Source organism: Taudactylus pleione, unplaced genomic scaffold (genome assembly GCF_031769625.1).
Source record: "Taudactylus pleione unplaced genomic scaffold, aTauple2 ptg000065l, whole genome shotgun sequence".
Classification (NCBI taxonomy): domain Eukaryota; kingdom Metazoa; phylum Chordata; class Amphibia; order Anura; family Myobatrachidae; genus Taudactylus; species Taudactylus pleione.
The window spans coordinates 8,671,923-8,689,700 of NW_028284467.1; the positions used below are offsets into that span (position 1 = coordinate 8,671,923).

At 44.7% G+C, this 17,778-nt stretch overlaps 1 protein-coding gene across 1 annotated transcript; it reads left to right on the top strand.

Annotated features, from left to right (window-relative positions):
- Nucleotides 1–209: 209 nt before the first annotated feature.
- Nucleotides 210–16,337, top strand: EEF1AKMT3 (EEF1A lysine methyltransferase 3). The gene is made up of 3 exons (XM_088466236.1): nucleotides 210–505; nucleotides 6,892–7,003; nucleotides 14,577–16,337. The coding sequence occupies exons 1-3, from the start codon at nucleotides 332–334 to the stop codon at nucleotides 14,957–14,959; spliced, it is 669 nt and encodes a 222-aa protein (XP_088322362.1). The 5' UTR covers nucleotides 210–331; the 3' UTR covers nucleotides 14,960–16,337.
- The last annotated feature ends 1,441 nt before the right edge of the window (nucleotides 16,338–17,778 follow it).

A 17,778-nucleotide genomic window follows, 5' to 3' on the forward strand; every position in this document is an offset into this window, starting at 1 on the left:
TTCTGTGTACATTCAAAATGTATGTACACAGGAAGGCACAATTACCTTCATACCTGTCCATGAGTCCCCACACATTATTATTATTATTATTATTATTATTATATAAGCCCATTAGCTTCACATAATTTCACCAGAAATTGATACTAGCAGTACTTATATGAGAGTGTGCTGGCTGAAATAGGTGTTACGGGTATAAGCCTAAACCTGCACACAGCCTCCTATAACCTGTCCTGCTGTGCGCTGGGGGCAGGAATGGATGACGTGGCCCAGGCCAGCAGGCAGGACGGAAGCTGCAGCATGGTGGCGGTGATCTTCCAGGCTGCTCTCAGCAATGCACTGCGTGGGGGAGATGTGCGACCTGATGGAGGTGCTGCCGCGGGATCTGACCTCTATATTCTCGGACACGTACACCGAGGAGGAGCGCTATAAATTCTGCGGGCAGGAACTACGCATCACCCAGCATTATGGAGCGAATCTCGGGGTAGCAGCCCAGGTTTGGGACGCTGTAAGTACGAGGAGAGCGCTTTGTGTAGCGGGGGTTGTTCATAACATTGTGGTATATTATGTCTGGGGAACTTGTGCAGGAGGACCGGAGTCCCACAGCTTTTAGCTACAGGCAGGGTAAGAAATGGAGCTAATGCCATACGGTGATGATCCATCTGCATTGCAGAGCAACTTGCATGTGTGTGTTTGCATGGTTACGTTCTGCACACATTCCCTATCACACATTATGGGATCAAATTTATTCAGATGCTAGGTGGGCGAGTTGCTGTTGCAATGGCGTGGAAACTCCACCAACGGCATTGCACTTTGCGACCCGATCTCGTCCTGGACTTGTGGATTTTTGTATGCAGCCCTGTGGGCCACCAAACAAATATCTGCGAGTCCAGCAGTAAGTGCGACACAGTGGCGTATCTATAATGGATGCAGTGTGTGCGGGGCACACGGGCCCCCGGGTCCATGGGAGCCCCGCACCGCACACACTGCACCCATATTTCTTTTAAACTTACCTGTCCGAGGTCCCGCGTCGGGTGTAACTGCTGCTCAGAACACCGGAAAAATGGCCGCCGTGGCCATTTTCCAGTGTTCTGCGCATGCGCAGTAGACTCCGGGCACTAGAGTGTGCCTGGAGTCTTCAGAACGCTGCGGCCATTTTCCAACGTTCTGCGCATGCGCAGTAGACTCCGGACACACTCTAGTCTACTAATGCTCGGGTGGCTGGCTAGCCATGTCAGTCGGCTGCCAGCCACCAGGGAGAGAGGAGGGGGCCCCGCACGAGGAGTGCACACGGGCATCCTCCTCCCTTAAAACGTCCCTGATGTGACACATAACTGCACTTGTGAACGTAAATAAATTGCATCCAATTTAATTGACGGGATGTAGTCGGCATCACGGTGGTCGGGATACTGGCAGTCAGAATACTGGCTTCAGTGTCCCAACTGCTGACATCCCGATGGTAAGTGTTAGGGTTAGACTCCGGGAAAGTGGGTTAGGGGGAGGATTAGGGTACTTCCCTGCATCTTTCGGGACGCCGCTGACGGTATTCTGACTGGTGGCATCCTGACCGCCAGGATCCTGTACCCAACCCAAATTGATCCCCATGAAGACATTCTCATACTTCACAACTGTCCAAAATTGTGGGCAATGCCCCGATCGGGCCAGAAGATTAGGAGGTTCTACCAGTGGTGTCCCTTCCCACGGTGACACCCGATGCGGGGAGGAATGCCCCAGAAAAGGGCGTGGGGCATCTGGGAAGGGCATGTGGCCTTGCGGTCCAAACCCCAGCCCTTTGTTATCAATGGGGTGATGGGGGGTGCGGGCAGTGCCGGCTCCCACAATGTGACAGGAGCCGAGTGGTGCACTTAATGCTACAGTGCAGCATCCGGCTCCTGTCACTGAAGGGGAGCCTGCACCTTGGTGTCACCCCTCGGCGGGTGGCACCCGGGTGCGCCCCGCACCCTCCCGTGTGACGCCACTGGGTTCTACTATGAATGGATGCTGTGCGCCACTGCAATGAAAAGGTGGATTTTGGGATGCATCGGAATCTCTGTTCACGCACCTGTTATGTGAAAATGGCACCACTTTGAGACAGTGCACCTACATTTGTCCCAATTTTCAAATTGAAGAGTTGGGAGGTACACGTTCCTGCATTGCATTCTCTGCAGCGAGACAACCTGCAATGCTTCCCATGCAGCAGGACAACGTGGGCTAATTGAAGCAGCGGGGCTATTCAGTGAGGCACTCCATGCAGTAGGCTGCAGTTAACAAGGATTTTTTTTCAAGCCTGAAAGGTTTGAAAATAAATCTGCATAAAATAGCCTGGTTGCTGGAGCTGTGACCGTGTTAACCCATAGGTCCGGGAACCTATCCCGGATTCTGTGGGTTAATGGGCATTAACATGGTAATTTCACCTGGTGAGAAAAGGGGGCTCTAACTGAGTAGCCCCAGACATTAAAGCCCGAGACTATCACCCTTTTTCACCCGCAGTAAATTTCCGCTGCTGATTTCTCCCCTTAGTAACCATAGAATGTGATTGTGAAGAAAGTGTGGCGCAAAACAAATTATCTGTGTGTTACAAAACAACCACATTGGCCTTTATAATCAAACCAGACATATTCCTGGGGGTGACTTTTTGGTAGATAGGGACTGGGAGAAGCTCTTTCTCCAGCTAAACACCCATTTTTGCTGGAGATGGGACTTAACAAGTAAAGGTTTTAGGGCCGGATTCAAATAGACGTGAAAAGCCGAAATCGGCTAAAAAGTTTTACCTATTGCGTCTTTTCTCCAAATTCAATTCCGGGACTAATTCGCCTAAATGGAAACTCAATGGACTGAAACAGGCGGAAAAGTTTCTCCAATGAATGAATGGCAGGCGGTAAGTGCAAAATCAAAGAATGTACCTGGCGGGATTTACACACCATGCTTCTGCCCAGTGTCACTTGATGGGTGTTCATAGCCTTTAATGACCCAGAGTGGCAGGTTTTGGTGTTGTTGGTGGGTAATAAATTACAGGAGAGGAAGATGACAGTTTATATGTATTCAGTTAATAATTATAATTTATTTATATAGTGGCAATCATGTTATGCAGTGGTCTACAGAGAATGTGTGATCACATACATCAGTCCCTGTCCCACTGTGAGAAGAAACTGGAGCTGTGTGAAAATAGACTAGGCCGGTAGGGGGGGTTGGGTATGAAATCCTGGCGGTTCAATAGTCACCGGTATGAAGTGCCGATGCCGGAATCCTGACGGAGCAGGTAAGTTCCCTTACCTTACCCTTCTCCCCCCCCCCCCCCCTAACCCTCACTTAGGGGTGTATAGCCCTAAAACTCCCCCGGGGGTGCCTAAACCTAACCCTCCCATCTGCACCCTATACCTAACCCTACCGGGGGGGTGCCTGACCCTAACCTCCCCCCAGTGGCCCCTAATCCCCCCCCCCCTTCCCCCTAGCCTAACCCTGTCCCCCCGGGAGTGCCTGAACCTAACCTGACGGTGGCTAAATGTTAAGGACGGTCGGACTTAAACTCCGATTGGTCCAGCGTCCTTCCGGCGTCGGGATTAATCCCTTGTTGGGCTTCTGCTGTCGGGATATAGACCGATGGCATTTAGTCTGCTAGTCTATAAACTACATCCCCGGTAGGAGCATGTACTGACCAGTGATGTCTGCTTGTCTGCTGCGCTCTGCTGACTTTTTCTGTCCATGCATTTCCGCATGAAGTACTAGAAATAGGTAAGGTTTTATAGTTGATTTTCTCTGCTGTGGGGGGTTCCTCCAAAATCTTGTCACGGTTAGTTTTGCGATGTGTAGCCCATAGGCTCCAGCAGCGCAACACCATCTTAAGATGGCGTTAGCTGCGGGGGCAGCATGGTAAATCCGAAATCATAGCATCACCCATAGAAACCTATGGGGGTTGCGGCTGCTATCGAAAATGGAGGGACAGCAACAGATATCAGAGATATCTGCTGCGGTCCCTCCGTAATACATTGTAGGGATACTAAATATTTGCGGATATCCCCCGGAAACAGGTGTTTTTGGGGGCTAATAGTTAACGAGAAATGGGCCCCCATATGTTAATATTGTCCTTTGCCGTATAAAGGTGCCCATATACTGTGTGATAAAGTAGCCGATCTGACGGATTGGTACGATTTGCCTGCTATATCATACGTGTATGGGTATGATATCTGATAGTGTGCGCACCCGTGGGGTTGTACATCGCGCCCCCAGATCTTGCTACAGGTTCAGTCGATCCGGGGATGCGATATGCGATCCCATGCAGCGCTATGCAGGTGGGGGACGGGGAGCCGGCATCTCGGGCAGTCAGCCATCTGATCGCACTGTGTGTGGGGACCGCCCGATATGTCGGACACCGTATCCCCCGTCGCGTCGCACGGTGCTTATCGCACCGTGTATGGCCAGCTTAAGACTTCTACTGAGATTGTTCACGCAATGGGTGGAATTCAATTGATTATTCCCCCCTTCGCACCCGACGGAGCTATTCTATTGTTGCTCCTGTCGGGTGCGATCAGCTGCTAGCGCTCAATTTCAGCTCGCAGCCCCAGAGGGGTGCGGGCTGAAATCGGCGAAAAGTGTCCTGTTTGGGCGCCCAAATGGCACTTTTCGCGATCGCACCCAGCACTTTTTACACGGCTAAACCCGACCACTTTGGGTGCGATCAGCGTGAAACGCTGGCACAATTGAATAGCGGCCCGCGATCTCCTGTCACTTTAGATGGGAGATGCGGGCCGCAAAATCAATTGAATTCCGCCCAATGAAGGACTTGTTTTAAACTGCGTGAACTGTACTTTAAGGATTTTTTTGTGGCTTCTACAATTTCCCTAGACTTGTCTGTGTGACTTCATAGAACATAAACAGATACTGAGTGTAGACTTAGATTTGCTCATTGTACCTTCTCGGTTTTTCTTTTTTTTTTTTGGTTTTCGCTCATTATTTTAAACCTGCATTAACTGAGTGGACATTTATTTATTAGCAGTTACTTGTATAGTGCCAGCATATTCCACTACACTTTATAAATGGGTACAACAGTAATAAAATAAGACTGTCTTCCATTGGAAGGAAATGTTCTTGCTTTAGAAGTGTGAAAAATTCAGAGCATGTGGACAGAATTGCAATAAATTGACTAATCTTTGACAGTCAGCGCCCAGTGATTGCAGTGGCTTCCCTTTGGAAGCATTATCTGCTAATTACATGCTGGAAAGCAAGCTGGACTGTGATCGACAGGCAGTGCTTCCAATGAGAAGCAACTGAATTTCTGCCAGCTCTAAAGCCGACATATCGGATCCTGGGTACACATCAGAACGGGAACGCGCATATTGTAAGCATGGCTGATACCTAAAGCCACTTAGTGATAGTATGTACCTGTATGCACAGGTTTGATGATGCATAACCAGGCGGCTGTACTGCACTGGCTAACACTTAGAGCTCCGGGTCATGTGCTCTGCAAATGAAGATTACTAGGTTGGTCATTTTAAATATCACTTAAATACAATGATGTGAGTTTAAGAATTTTTTGCGCTAGTAGCAAAGGCGGGGCATTCCCGAGAGGAGCTGGTGATATTTATCAGACTCAATACGGCAATGTAAATGTGGGGGTTAAAAACTAATTAATAGCTAATTTACATGGCTGTTGAAGTTGTGCTGTAGATGCACCCAGCAGCTGGGACTAAAGTATTCACTGCTGTATTAGGATGTCAGGACAGTCCCATAATAGCTGCATTTCTAGCAGGATGTATTTAGATGCTAAAATGGAACACTTAAAAATGAAAGCGCTACAGCTTTATTTTGTACATCTCTTAAGTAAATAACATAAACAAAATCTATTTTCTGTCATAGAGATAAATGTGTGAAGAATGTAAGTTTGACATAACATCAGGTCATCTTATACACACACTCCATAGCACATATCCTAACCCACTGCTCCATGCTCCTTCCTCACTATCTACCCCATCTGTGTCGCCCCTGTCTGTCTGTCCCTCCCCTTTAGAATGTAAGCTCTCACGAGCAGGGCCCTCATTCCTCACGTGCTTCTCCTCCCCCTTCTCATAGTAACTTTTACTCCTAACTCCCCAATTGACACCTAACACGTGGTTGCTGAGGCCCTGCTGCTTGTGTAATGCCGCTATGTGTATAAACCATGTCCTTGTCCTGCATTGTTTTATATTACTATTAACTGTTTTCTTTGTGGTCATTTATGTACTGTGTAAGGCGCTGCGGAACATTTGTGTCGCCATATAAACAAAGGATGATGATAATAATAATATTGGCCGTACACACTGAGCGATGCGGCTGATATGTTCCGATTCGGCCGGAAACTACATATTGTGCCGACAAACTCAGTGTGTACCCGGCTAATACTACTAAGGGCTGCAGCTGATGCAGTCCCTAGAAGCAGCGGAAGGGACGGGGGGTGCGCATGCACAAGTTCCCCTGCCAGATGTGCCTCTAGGGGCTACAGCCGGTGCAGTCCCTAGAAGCCAGGGGCTTGTGCAGGTTTTTTAATGTTATTGCTTCACTTCATTGATGCTGTAGCTGGTGCTCATGCACAAGCCTTTTTACGTTTTTTTCTTCCCCTACATCACAGTGCTGTTCAGACTGTCAGCATAGCAGCACATCCCCTGAAGACCACAGGTAGGAGCTGCCACTGCTCCTTACTGAAAGGCTGGATAGAAATGTAAGAGAACAGCGCTATGGGATGGCCTTTCATTAAGATTTCTTAATGAAAGGCCATTGGTTCAACCCGGATTTCTTAAAGTGTTTTATATTTTTTTTTTATACATTCTCCGCAAATTTCACTGGCCATCCAGTCCGCATTACCCATACCTTCCTTGAATGACCTTTAATTTGTTTATCAACCTGTGTACTTCTCTGTTGCAGGCTTTACATATGTGTGAATACTTTGAAGAAGAGAATCTGAATTTCAAAGGAAAGAAAATTATTGAGCTGGGAGCTGGAACTGGCATAGTAGGAATACTGATATCTTTACTGGGTATGTTACTAAGATAGATAAGTATAACAAAATAATCTCCTGATCTGCATATTCTAAACCTTTAATTTATTCCTACTAATTAAAAAATTAAAATTAGGAAATAAATTGTAGCTATGAAAAATATGATCGATTACAGGCAGTGGCTCTAATTCTTTTCACAAAACAATGGCAATTAGTGTTGACTGTCAGGTCTAGTGTGCTATAGACTTACAGCGCTCTTACATCATCCATAATTTATTAGAGGTAAAAGATTCCAGTGGCAAGGAGTGGTGTAAGAATCACTGAGTAGGGTTACATTGGTGGGCGCTAGAATAGAACCATGAGGATCTGTTGTAGGTGCTGGGGTCAGATTTGCAATGTCTTTAGCAATAATGAGGGAGCCAGGATGGTCAAGTAAAGGTCATACATGAAGATTCATATCAGAAGTAAGAGACATTGGGGGGAATTCAATTAAATGCAATGTTGAATAGTGCCAGGAATGAATTCCCAGAGTTATTCGATTGGCCGTGCTGATAACCCAGACTAGAGGATTTCTGCTCGCACCCTCCTGAGGTGTGAGCAGAAATGTGACTAAACTAATGCTGCAATGGGTTCCGTACTATAGATAGACAGTAAAAAGGTCGACAATGTCTAGATAAACACCAGATTTTGGACAGTCAATAGGCTAACAGGGACAATAGGTTGACACACTAAAGGCCACATGTTTTTTTTAGGGTTAGACACTTACCCCGATGGTTAGGATTAGGCACCAGGAGGGAGGGTTAGGCACCAAGGGGAGGGTGAGGGTGAAGATTAGGGCTAGAAAACAAAACAATGTGGCGACCTTTAGACCGTCGACCATTTGTACATGTCGACCTTTAGTATGTCGGCCTATTGTCCCTGTTGGCCTATTGACTGTCTAATATCTAGTGTCGATCTAGACATTGTCGACCTTTTTACTGTCTATCTGTTAATCCACACCTGCTGCAATTCTGGCTTCAGGTTTAGCGCGTGCGCTAACAGCATCACGGCCGGAATTTAAGTCGGAGAATGCAGGTTACTGCAACTAAAAATCCGGCTTAAGGCGCCGTAACCTGCATCTCCCGACTTAAGTGCAGGGCGCGATGGGGACAATTGAATACCTTTGTGAACATTCAACATAGCATGTTCAATGGAATTCCCTCCCATTGGGTCAAGACTGAGACACATTAATCAGTCAGTTTTTACGACATTCAGGTATATAACCCCCCAGGGAATTGGCAGCAGACAGGCAGTGGGCAGTGAGCTGACTTGAGAATATTCAGCCTAATTTACTGGATACACGTTCTCTAAAGATAAGAGTTAAGGTAACAGCTGCTGGAACTCCCCATGCAGCACCACTTCCCCACCAGAGATCAAGTTCTGTGAAATCCTTCTGCATTTTTCTTTCTTCCAGATTGTATTAGTTGTTACTTTTAGAATATTATCCCAAAACTGAGAACCTTGAATATACCTTATTTTCTAATGTTGGCTATGGCTCACAAGCAGTACTTCGTATTGGATAAAAAAAGAAATAAAATTATTATTAGCGCTGGATGATTGCTCTCAACAGTAAAGGGTTCTAGTGTTTCCGTAATGTTGTGGGGTGCATTTTCCTGGCATAGACTGGATGCAACCTATTCCCTTAGATAGCCAGATAAACACCTAGCTGCTTCTCAATGGTACGGAGTGGTCATCTCCCCAGGTTGCAGCAACCCTTTCCTGATGGCGGCTCTAGTGACACTCATACATAAGCAGATCTGGTTGTCCAATGATGTGGGCCAGACTTATGTCCAAACTGGGCACACCGCTCTTCAGCCTGATGGAGTGTGGACCAGGAGTTTAGTCTAAGCCACAGGTTCTCAAGCTCTGTCCTCAGGACCCCAAACAGTGCATGTTTTGCAGGTCTCCTCACATAATTACTAGTGAAACTGTTAGCTGCACCTGCGGATCTTTTAAAAAATGTCAGTGACTAATGAATACACCTGTGCACCTGCTGGGTGATCTGCAAAAAGTGAACTGTGTGGGGTCCTGAGGACCGAGTTTGAGAACCACTGGTCTAAACACATACATACATCTTACTACTGGGCAAATGTCTAATAGATTGTTTCATCACAGTGGGCAAGGTATCACTACTGCAAACCTCGTGCCATAAATTTCATCTTGCAATTTTAAATTATTTACAGTAATGAAGAGAACTGGGCTAATAATGTCATAGAGCAGTTACTAATGTTGTATTTCACTGTGTATCAAAGACCATTCATTTTTTTTTAATTACTTTTCCAATAAGACTCTTCATTTCTTGGACATAAACAATATGATGGCATTTTCTTTATTAACTGGGCAGAGACTGTTTTTAAGTGCTGCAAAGCAAAGAGGTGGAGTCCTTCTAATTGGCATTGATTTCATCCATGCAATTTCGATTGGCATTTCTGGGTGGTAACTGGGGGGTGGGGTGGCTAACAGGTGGGGGGTTTGTCTGTGTCAGCAACTCAGTCTAAAGACGCAGTTCCACTGACACCGGCGGCCATGGTCCCTATGACATTCTGCGCCTGCCGTAGGCAGATGCAATGTCTGATGTTCCGCTGATAGAGCGTCTTTGTCAGATTTGTGCAGCTGCCATTGGGCGTCTCAATAGGACGCCCATCGACCACGGCATCAACCTAAAGATGCAGTAACGGCTGTGACAAAAGTCGCAGCCTCTACTGCAACTCTGTCCAAGTATGAATCACCACCACATTGCTATGTCATGGCTTTCTTTATCAGACAGAAAAGACCTTTAAAATCTTAGGGGTCTGTTTACTAAGCTGTGTTAGGAGATAAATTGAACGGTGATAAGGTACCAGCCAATCAGCTCCTAACTGCCATTTTTCAAACACAGCCTGTGACATGGCAGTTAGGAGCTGATTGGCTGGTACCTTATCACCGTTTCCTTTATCTCCTAACACGGCTTAGTAAATAGACCCCTTAGTTTTGTTCACCCTCTCACAACTAGTTATTGACTGGGTGTGAACATGCGTTTGCTGGCTGCACAAGATGGCACAGTAAAATTGATGAGATAAATAAGAGCCATGTGCTAATTGGGATTAGAAGTTGACAGCTATTGGCCTCTGCTTGCAGTGATCTTTAACCCAGAAGCAATCCACCACTTGGCCTCTTATCCAGTTTGACCCCCTAAATGTGTGGCCAAATTGGGCAGAAACCCAAGACCCCATTTGTGGCCAGTTTTAAAAGATATCTTAATTTTTCGTCCCTTTATTCTTTCTTTTTGTGGTGGGTCCTTGGTTTCTACCTGTCTCACTGCTCCTGCATATGATGGCAAAAGTAAACCGTATATTAAGTGGGTATACCTAACCACATGCACCACAGTCTGTAATATGTCAAAGCAAAGAAGTTTTCTAGAATAAAGTTGTGAGACTGTACTTGCACAGCTCATCGTCTGTATCTAACGATTTCCAGCAATGTAGTACCAGTATGGTACAACAGCTTTACACATAATGGAGGTGATTGTTTTTGATACCTGTAGTGACCGGAAGCTATTCAGCTGTTTGTGCGGCCAGCCTCGCGCTGGTCACAATGAGCGCATTCTTGCGCCCTAATGCACACAGGTTTTAGCCGCATTAACAGGCTTCTAAGGCTGTGCAGGGCGTGCTGCAGGTAAGGAGGGACCAGCACTCGCGACCAGCCCTAAAGCTCAACTTTACATGGATTTCTGCTCGTACCTCAGGAGGGTGCGAACAGAAATACGTGATAAGTGCAGCCTCTGGGCTAGTCGTCCAAAACAATTGAATAGCTCTGGACACTTTAGACTAGGGGTGGGCAAAATGCGGCCCCCCAGCTGTTGTAGAACTACACAACCCAGCATGCCCTGCCACAGTTTTATATGACCATGTTAAAACTGTTGCAAGGCATGCTGGGATGTGTAGTTCAACAACAGCTGGAGGGCCGCTTATTGCCCACCCCTGCTTTAGACGGTAGCTACAGGAGCGAGAAGCTATTGATTCGCCCCCAATGAGCCTGAGTGCTGTGTTTTCTGTTTAGAATAGATTCTGCTAGTGGGCGGATAACAATTTTAAGTGGCACTTAGCTAAAGGTACGGCTGTCTGTAATTTTCATTTCTTCAATTCCACTTTAAGCTTCAGCATTCCTGTTCTTGTTTTGTAGAAGTAATGGGTCCATTAACATTATCCATCTGGTTTAACAACGAACAGTAGGGAATTCAAGTAATTGAAATGTTTTGTAACTTTCTTTACTTAAAATATATTTTTATTTCTATAGTTCTGCCCTCACACTTGCTTAGCAGTCCTTTTTCAAGACTTCGGGCGGTATCCAATTATAGTTATACAGTTCGGGCGCTAATGGATAGCCGCAATCGTCGAAAAACGTGAATCTCCGTTTTTCGCCTATTTTTTTTTTTTTTTTTTTACCCCATCCTATTATTTTGGTCGAAATAATAGGATAATTCTTCCGAAAACACATAGGACCCGCGATAAGCTCATGGACCTATGTGCTTTTGTCATTTAGGTGTGAAAAAAAGGCATAGTGGATTATTTTTCGGGACACATCAGGTCCCGAAAAATATCCACGCTAAGTGCCGGCATCGGGCAGCACTTCGGGGCTAATAGGATACCCCTGCCGCGATCAATTAGCAGCGCTACTTTAGCGCTGCTCATTGGATACCCCTTTCATCTCTCTTCATTTTCAAAATAGAAACTATCAGTAAGCAAATCCCCTCCTCTCAGGCTTTTCCTCTCACTTCACTTCCTCTTCCCTGTGCTCCTTACCAGTAGAGAGAGAACTCATTGCTCAATTCAGACACGCTCGCTAGATGCGTACGCTCGCACCCAGCATATACAAATCTGGCCAACCCACAACAAGGCAGGCAATCGCACAGCAAGGCATTAGCACGCCCACTATGTCTTGGCGTGCGACCGCTTTGAGCATGCAGCCCACTAGCCTGTCTTAAGACGCCCAGTTGCGCACGTCATCTCCGGGAAGTGTATGCAACCATCGTTACTTCGGGAACCATCGGATGCGATTGAGGTGCTTTAGGCAGACTATACCCTACCGCAAGCACTGTGAGCACTTCAGTGTAAAATCCAGCTAGGTGACGTGTACAATGATGCTGTCTCTCTTAATTATGCACACCTCTGAAACGGCATTGAGATGCTCAGGGACGCCTGCGTTTGCACCTCCACTCCCCCGTTTTTAATGGCCAGCCCCTATCACCACCCACAAACGGCTTCCCCTGTCACTTACTCTGCTGGGCAGTCAATGTGCAGCGAGCGAACTCTTCCTGATCTCTCGCACTGGTTCGCGCAATACATGCGCAGAATGCGAAAATTGGCCAGCTACGAGCGAACGCATCCTAGCGAGCGGGTCTCAATCAGGTCCTCAGTCTCATCTTACGCTTCTCCCTCTCTACGTCACCCTTTGATCCCAATACCTCTCACCTCCATCATGCTCTCTCCTCCAACCTCTGTCTACAGCTCGCCCACCTTTTCAATTTTTCCCACTCCTCTAGCATTTTATACTCCTCCTTTGAACATGTTTTTGTCTCCCACCCTCCAAAAATCCCTCTCTATACCCCACCTCTGTTAAACTACAGACCAATTTATCTCCTTCCATTCTCCTGTCCATCTTGGTTACACCCACCTCCTCATTTCTCTCTAACTCCCTCCATGTCTCACTCCACTCTACTGAAACCGTCCTGACCTTAGTCACCAATGATCTCCTCTCTGCTAAATCCAATTGTCAATTCTATCATCATCCTTGTTAACCTTTCAGCAGCCTTCGACAAAATTGACCATCCACTTTATCTTCGGTTTCTTCACTTATTTGGTCTTGGTTTTCCTCTAATCTCTCTAACTAGTCCTTCTCCATCACAACTTCCACTTCCTCCTCAGCCCTCTTCCGCTCCCAGTAAGAGTCCCTCAAGGCTCAATCCTAGGCCTTCCAATCTACATGTCCTCTTATCGGCTCCTTCGGTCTTCAGTACTATTTTATGCTGATGACACCCAAATCTATCTCTCGCATTTCATACTGTCGATCTGCTATCTCCTCTTGGATATCATTATCTTCCATCCTTATTGTGTCTCCAACCCTTCTCATCTCTCCCTCACAAACTACAACATCTTTGTTCAAGTCCACTCCCTAGGCTTCACTCTTGATACTGCTCTCTTTCACTCTCCACGTTTTCATTTACCTGCTCCTGCCCGTTCCACCTGGAACATAAGCAAAATTCACCCCTTCTTCTTCCTTGACGCTACCAGACACTTGTACATTCCCTCATCATCTCTCGTCTCGACTATTGCAACCTTCTCCTTTCTGGTTTTCACCTCAACCTCCTCTCTCTCTCTGTTTTTCAGTCTCTCCTTAACGTTGCTGCTAGAGTGATCTTTCTTCCACTCTGCCCTGTCTCTACCTCCTCTCTCTGCCAATCCCTCCATTAGCTCCCGACCACCAACAGGATCCAGGTTAAACTCCTAACCCTCACCTATAAATCTCACTCTCCTCTCCCTCCTGCAACTCCAACCTCATCTAGTCTCTTGTTTCGTTCCTCCACTATCTCAGACAATTGGTATATGCTGCCATTATGCCTACACTTGTAATTGTGTATGTTATTCTTTTACTTTGTTTACCCTGTTTTGTATCTTTGTTTGATATTTGTGGCGCCTCAGAATTAAATGCTAATAATGAGTAAATACATTACAGCTACACCTAGTGGTACTTTTATAGGAGAAGGTGCTCCTCGCAAATGAATTGAAGGAAAGAACATAGTGAATCGGCCATAGTTTACATTTGACAAGAAGTCATGTTCTTTTCATCCAAGTTAATGTTTGTGCTCTACTAACATGAGCGGTTTGCTGCAGGACGGTAATTGAAGCTGTTCAGTTGTTGTTTTTCCACTTTACATAAATACATCAATGTCAGGAGTCCTTTTCTGAGCTAAAAGGATGTAAAATGTCACTTCTAGCGATGTCTGCATTAATTGATTTTGATGTTGGATGTCACAGCATTAGCGCAAGTACTCACTGCTTACTATTGTCTTTTCTAAATCGTTGTGGATGTTGGAATATTTTTCCCTAATTGCGGATCTTTCTCTGGATCGGTTAATACCTAATTTTGTTATATAGTCTATATTGTGTTATACGATTAGCCTTAAAGCCAAGAGCCTAAGGATTTTTTTATTAGTGTGTAATAGTAAAAAAAGAGGTGTTATATGTAAATAAAATGTTGCTGAATGAGGACAGGGTCTGTATTCATATATTTGTACTTTAAACATGCAAGTTATTTTTTTCAAATGGCATTTGATTATTTAAATTTAAAATGCTCTGGTATCATTAGTTTACCAAATATCAATAATAAAAAAATACCAATGATCTGAAGAAATAAAGATCGTATACATTTACAAGTCAGAACTTTTTTAAAGCAGTAAAACTGTATCACTACTATATTAGTGCACAGTGATGGGTATACTTAAAGGCGAATAATAAACAGACTGTCTATAGAGATTAGGGGTGGAAGTACAAGTATGGTGCTTGGGCATAATTAACCATTTCTTATTTCCCTGTAGGTGGCCAAGTGACTCTGACAGATCTTCCACACATACTTCCGCAGATTAAAAAGAATGTGTCTGCCAATGTCCTGTCTGATCATGTGCTAAACATCTGTGCATTGTCATGGGGACTGGACCAAGTGCACTTTTCACAAGACTACGACTTTGTCATTGGAGCGGACATTGTATACTTACAGCAGACCTATGACCTTCTTCTCCATACATTGCAGCACCTCTGTGGTCCTCGCACCACCATATTCCTATCTTCTAAAATGAGGAAGGAACATGGCACGTTGGACTTTTTCCAGGCTATCCTCCCCCAACATTTTAATCTAGAACTCGTTAAGACGAACGTGGAGAAAGACATAAACCTCTACAGAGTTACTCGGTTTCAAAACTGACAGGAAAGTGTATGTCATTTATTTAAGTGGACAAAATCTCAAATCACATTCCATGAAATCAAACCCACCAGCAATGTGACAACTTAATGTAGATTTTTAGTACTTGGTTTCAGCCCTTTGCTATTGTTACTGCTGCTGTTTTTTGTAAAGTATCTTAAATGTCTCACAACAAAGAAAGGAAGTGGGGTTGAGAGATATAAAAAGTGAAAAGCACAAATAAGTGCAAAGTGTTACACAACAGTGTGCAATATAAAAGAGGTTTGTCTTGAACTCCTTCAGATCTTCCTAAAAACACTGCATTTTTTTTTGTTGCCTTTCTTCTGTGCTTTTTATCCTTGTCTTTATATAATCATTACTTTCATTACCCTCGCATGCAATGCATAGATGCATTTTGGATACTTGTATCTGGTTTTCAGAGCAGAGCTGTGTCATAAATCATGGTAAGGACACACAAAGCCATGCTTCTACATAATATAAATACATGGATAGAAAAGCACAGCTGAAAGATAAAGAAACATACTTAGAAAATGTGGTTGGTGGGTCGTGCACAAGCCAATACCTTAAAGTCTAATGGTGCGTACACACGGGACGATTAAAATGAACCTTATCGTTCATACCGTGCATTTTTTGGTCCCTTCCAACGACCTGCGATGCGCGGGCACGTATGGACGATAACGTCCATCGCCCGTGCATGTAGGCCAACCTGGTCTATATCGACCAGGTTACTATAGGGTGGTTGGCCATCGTTGGTGGTGTGTTGGGTGATCGATATCCAGCACTCCAGGAAGGTGCAGGACCATCAGTCAGCGATATCGTTGACTGATCGTACCTTGTGTACGCACCATCAGGAAGGTGGAATGTAAGAAGGATTACTGTGAATCTCACTTGATTTATTTTCAAAATTTTTATTAGATCTGTCCTCAAAATTAATTTTGAAATGTGTTATATATGGCAATTTATTTAATTGCTAATATATATTGTTATTGCTTTATTCTGATGCTCATAATGTGTTCTAGTTACATTTAAAGGTAGTAAATTTGCAGATGAAGCAAATATCCATGCATATGCCTCATATCGATTCACTAGCAACCAGATAAGTACCAATGACAATATATTGTGCCTTGGTAACCTAACGAAGTAATGCATTCTCATAAGATACTGGTTCAGCTCACGGGGTGTAGACACCGCCTCTATGGAAAGCCATAAATTACAGAGTAAAGCCTAATCTCAGGAGTAGCAACAGTGCCACCTACTGTACCAGTGGAAAGTATACTACACTCTAAATCAGGGGTGGGGAACCTTTTTTTTTTTTTCTGCCGAGTGACATTTTGATATACAGTCAGGTGCATAAATATTGGGACATTGACAGAATGTTCATATTTTGGCCTCTATTCACCACCACAATGGCTTTGAAATGAAACAAACAAGATGTGCTTTAACTGCAGACTTTCAGATTTAATTTGAGGGTAATTACATCCAAATCAGGTGAACGGTGTAGGAATTACAACGGTTTCTATATGTGCCTCCCACTCTTTAAGGGGCCAAAAGTAATGGGACAAACTAAACAATCCTAAATCTCTAACTTTCACTTTTTGATACTTTGTTGCAGGCAATTACAGCCTGAAGTCTGGAACGCATAGACATCAGCAGACGCTGGGTTTCATCCCTGGTGATGCTCTGCCAGGCCTCTACCACAAATGTCTTCAGTTCCTGCTTGTTCTTGGGGCATTTTCCCTTCAGTTTTGTCTTCATCAATTAAAATGCATGCTCAATCAGATTCAGGTCAAGGGACTGACTTGGCCATTGCATAACATTCCACTTTTTAGCCTTAAAAAAACTCTTTGGTTGCTTTTGCAGTATGCTTCGGGTCATTGTCCATGTGCACTGTGAAGCGCCGTCCAATGAGTTCTGAAGCATTTGACTGAAGATGAGCATATAATATTGCCCGAAACACTTCAGAATTCATTCTGCTGCTTTTGTCAGCAGTCACATCAATAAATACAAGGGAACCAGTTCCATTGGCAGCCATACATGCCCACGCCATGGCACTACCACCACCATGCTTCACTGATGAGGTGGTATGTTTTGGATCATGAGCAGTTCCTTTCCTTCTCCATACTCTTCTCTTCCCATCACTATGGTACAAGTTGATCTTTGTCTCAACTGTCCATAGCATGTTGTTCCAGAACTGTAATGGCTTCTTTAGATGTTGTTTGGCAAACTCTAATCTGGTCTTCCTGTTTTTGTGGCTCACCAATGGTTTACATTTTGTGGTGAACCCTCTATATTTACTCTTGTGAAGTCTTCTCTTGATTGTTGACTTTGACACATATACACCTACCTCCTGGAGAGTGTTCTTGATTTGGCCAACTGTTGTGAAGGGGTTTTTCTTCACCAAGGAAATAATTCTTCTGTCATCCACCACAGTTGTTTTCCAGGTCTTTTGGTGTTGCTGAGCTCTCCGGTGCGTTCTTTCTTTTTAAGAATGTTCCAAACAGTTGATTTGGCCACACCTAATGTTTTTGCTATCTCTCTGATGGGTTTGTTTTGATTTTTCAGCCTAATGATGGCTTGCTTCACTGATAGTGACAGCTCTTTGGATCTCATATTGAGAGTCGACAGCAACTGATTCCAAATGCAAATGTTACACCTAGAATCAACTCCAGACCTTTTACCTGCTTAATTGATAATGAAATAACAATGGAATAGCCCACACCTGTCCATGAAATAGCTTTTGAGTTGATAGTCCCATTACTTTTGGCCCCTTAAAAAGTGGGAGGCACATATAGAAACTGTTGTAATTCCTACACCGTTCACCT

What these genes read in the sequence shown, in the direction of transcription:
- EEF1AKMT3 (XM_088466236.1), top strand. Translation starts at nt 332, where the DNA reads ATGCACTGCGTGGGGGAGATGTGCGACCTGATGGAGGTGCTGCCGCGG. An exon ending in CAGCCCAGGTTTGGGACGCT is followed by an intron (nt 506 to 6,891) that starts GTAAGTACGAGG and finishes TCTCTGTTGCAG; the next exon opens with GCTTTACATATGTGTGAATA. An exon ending in AATACTGATATCTTTACTGG is followed by an intron (nt 7,004 to 14,576) that starts GTATGTTACTAA and finishes ATTTCCCTGTAG; the next exon opens with GTGGCCAAGTGACTCTGACA.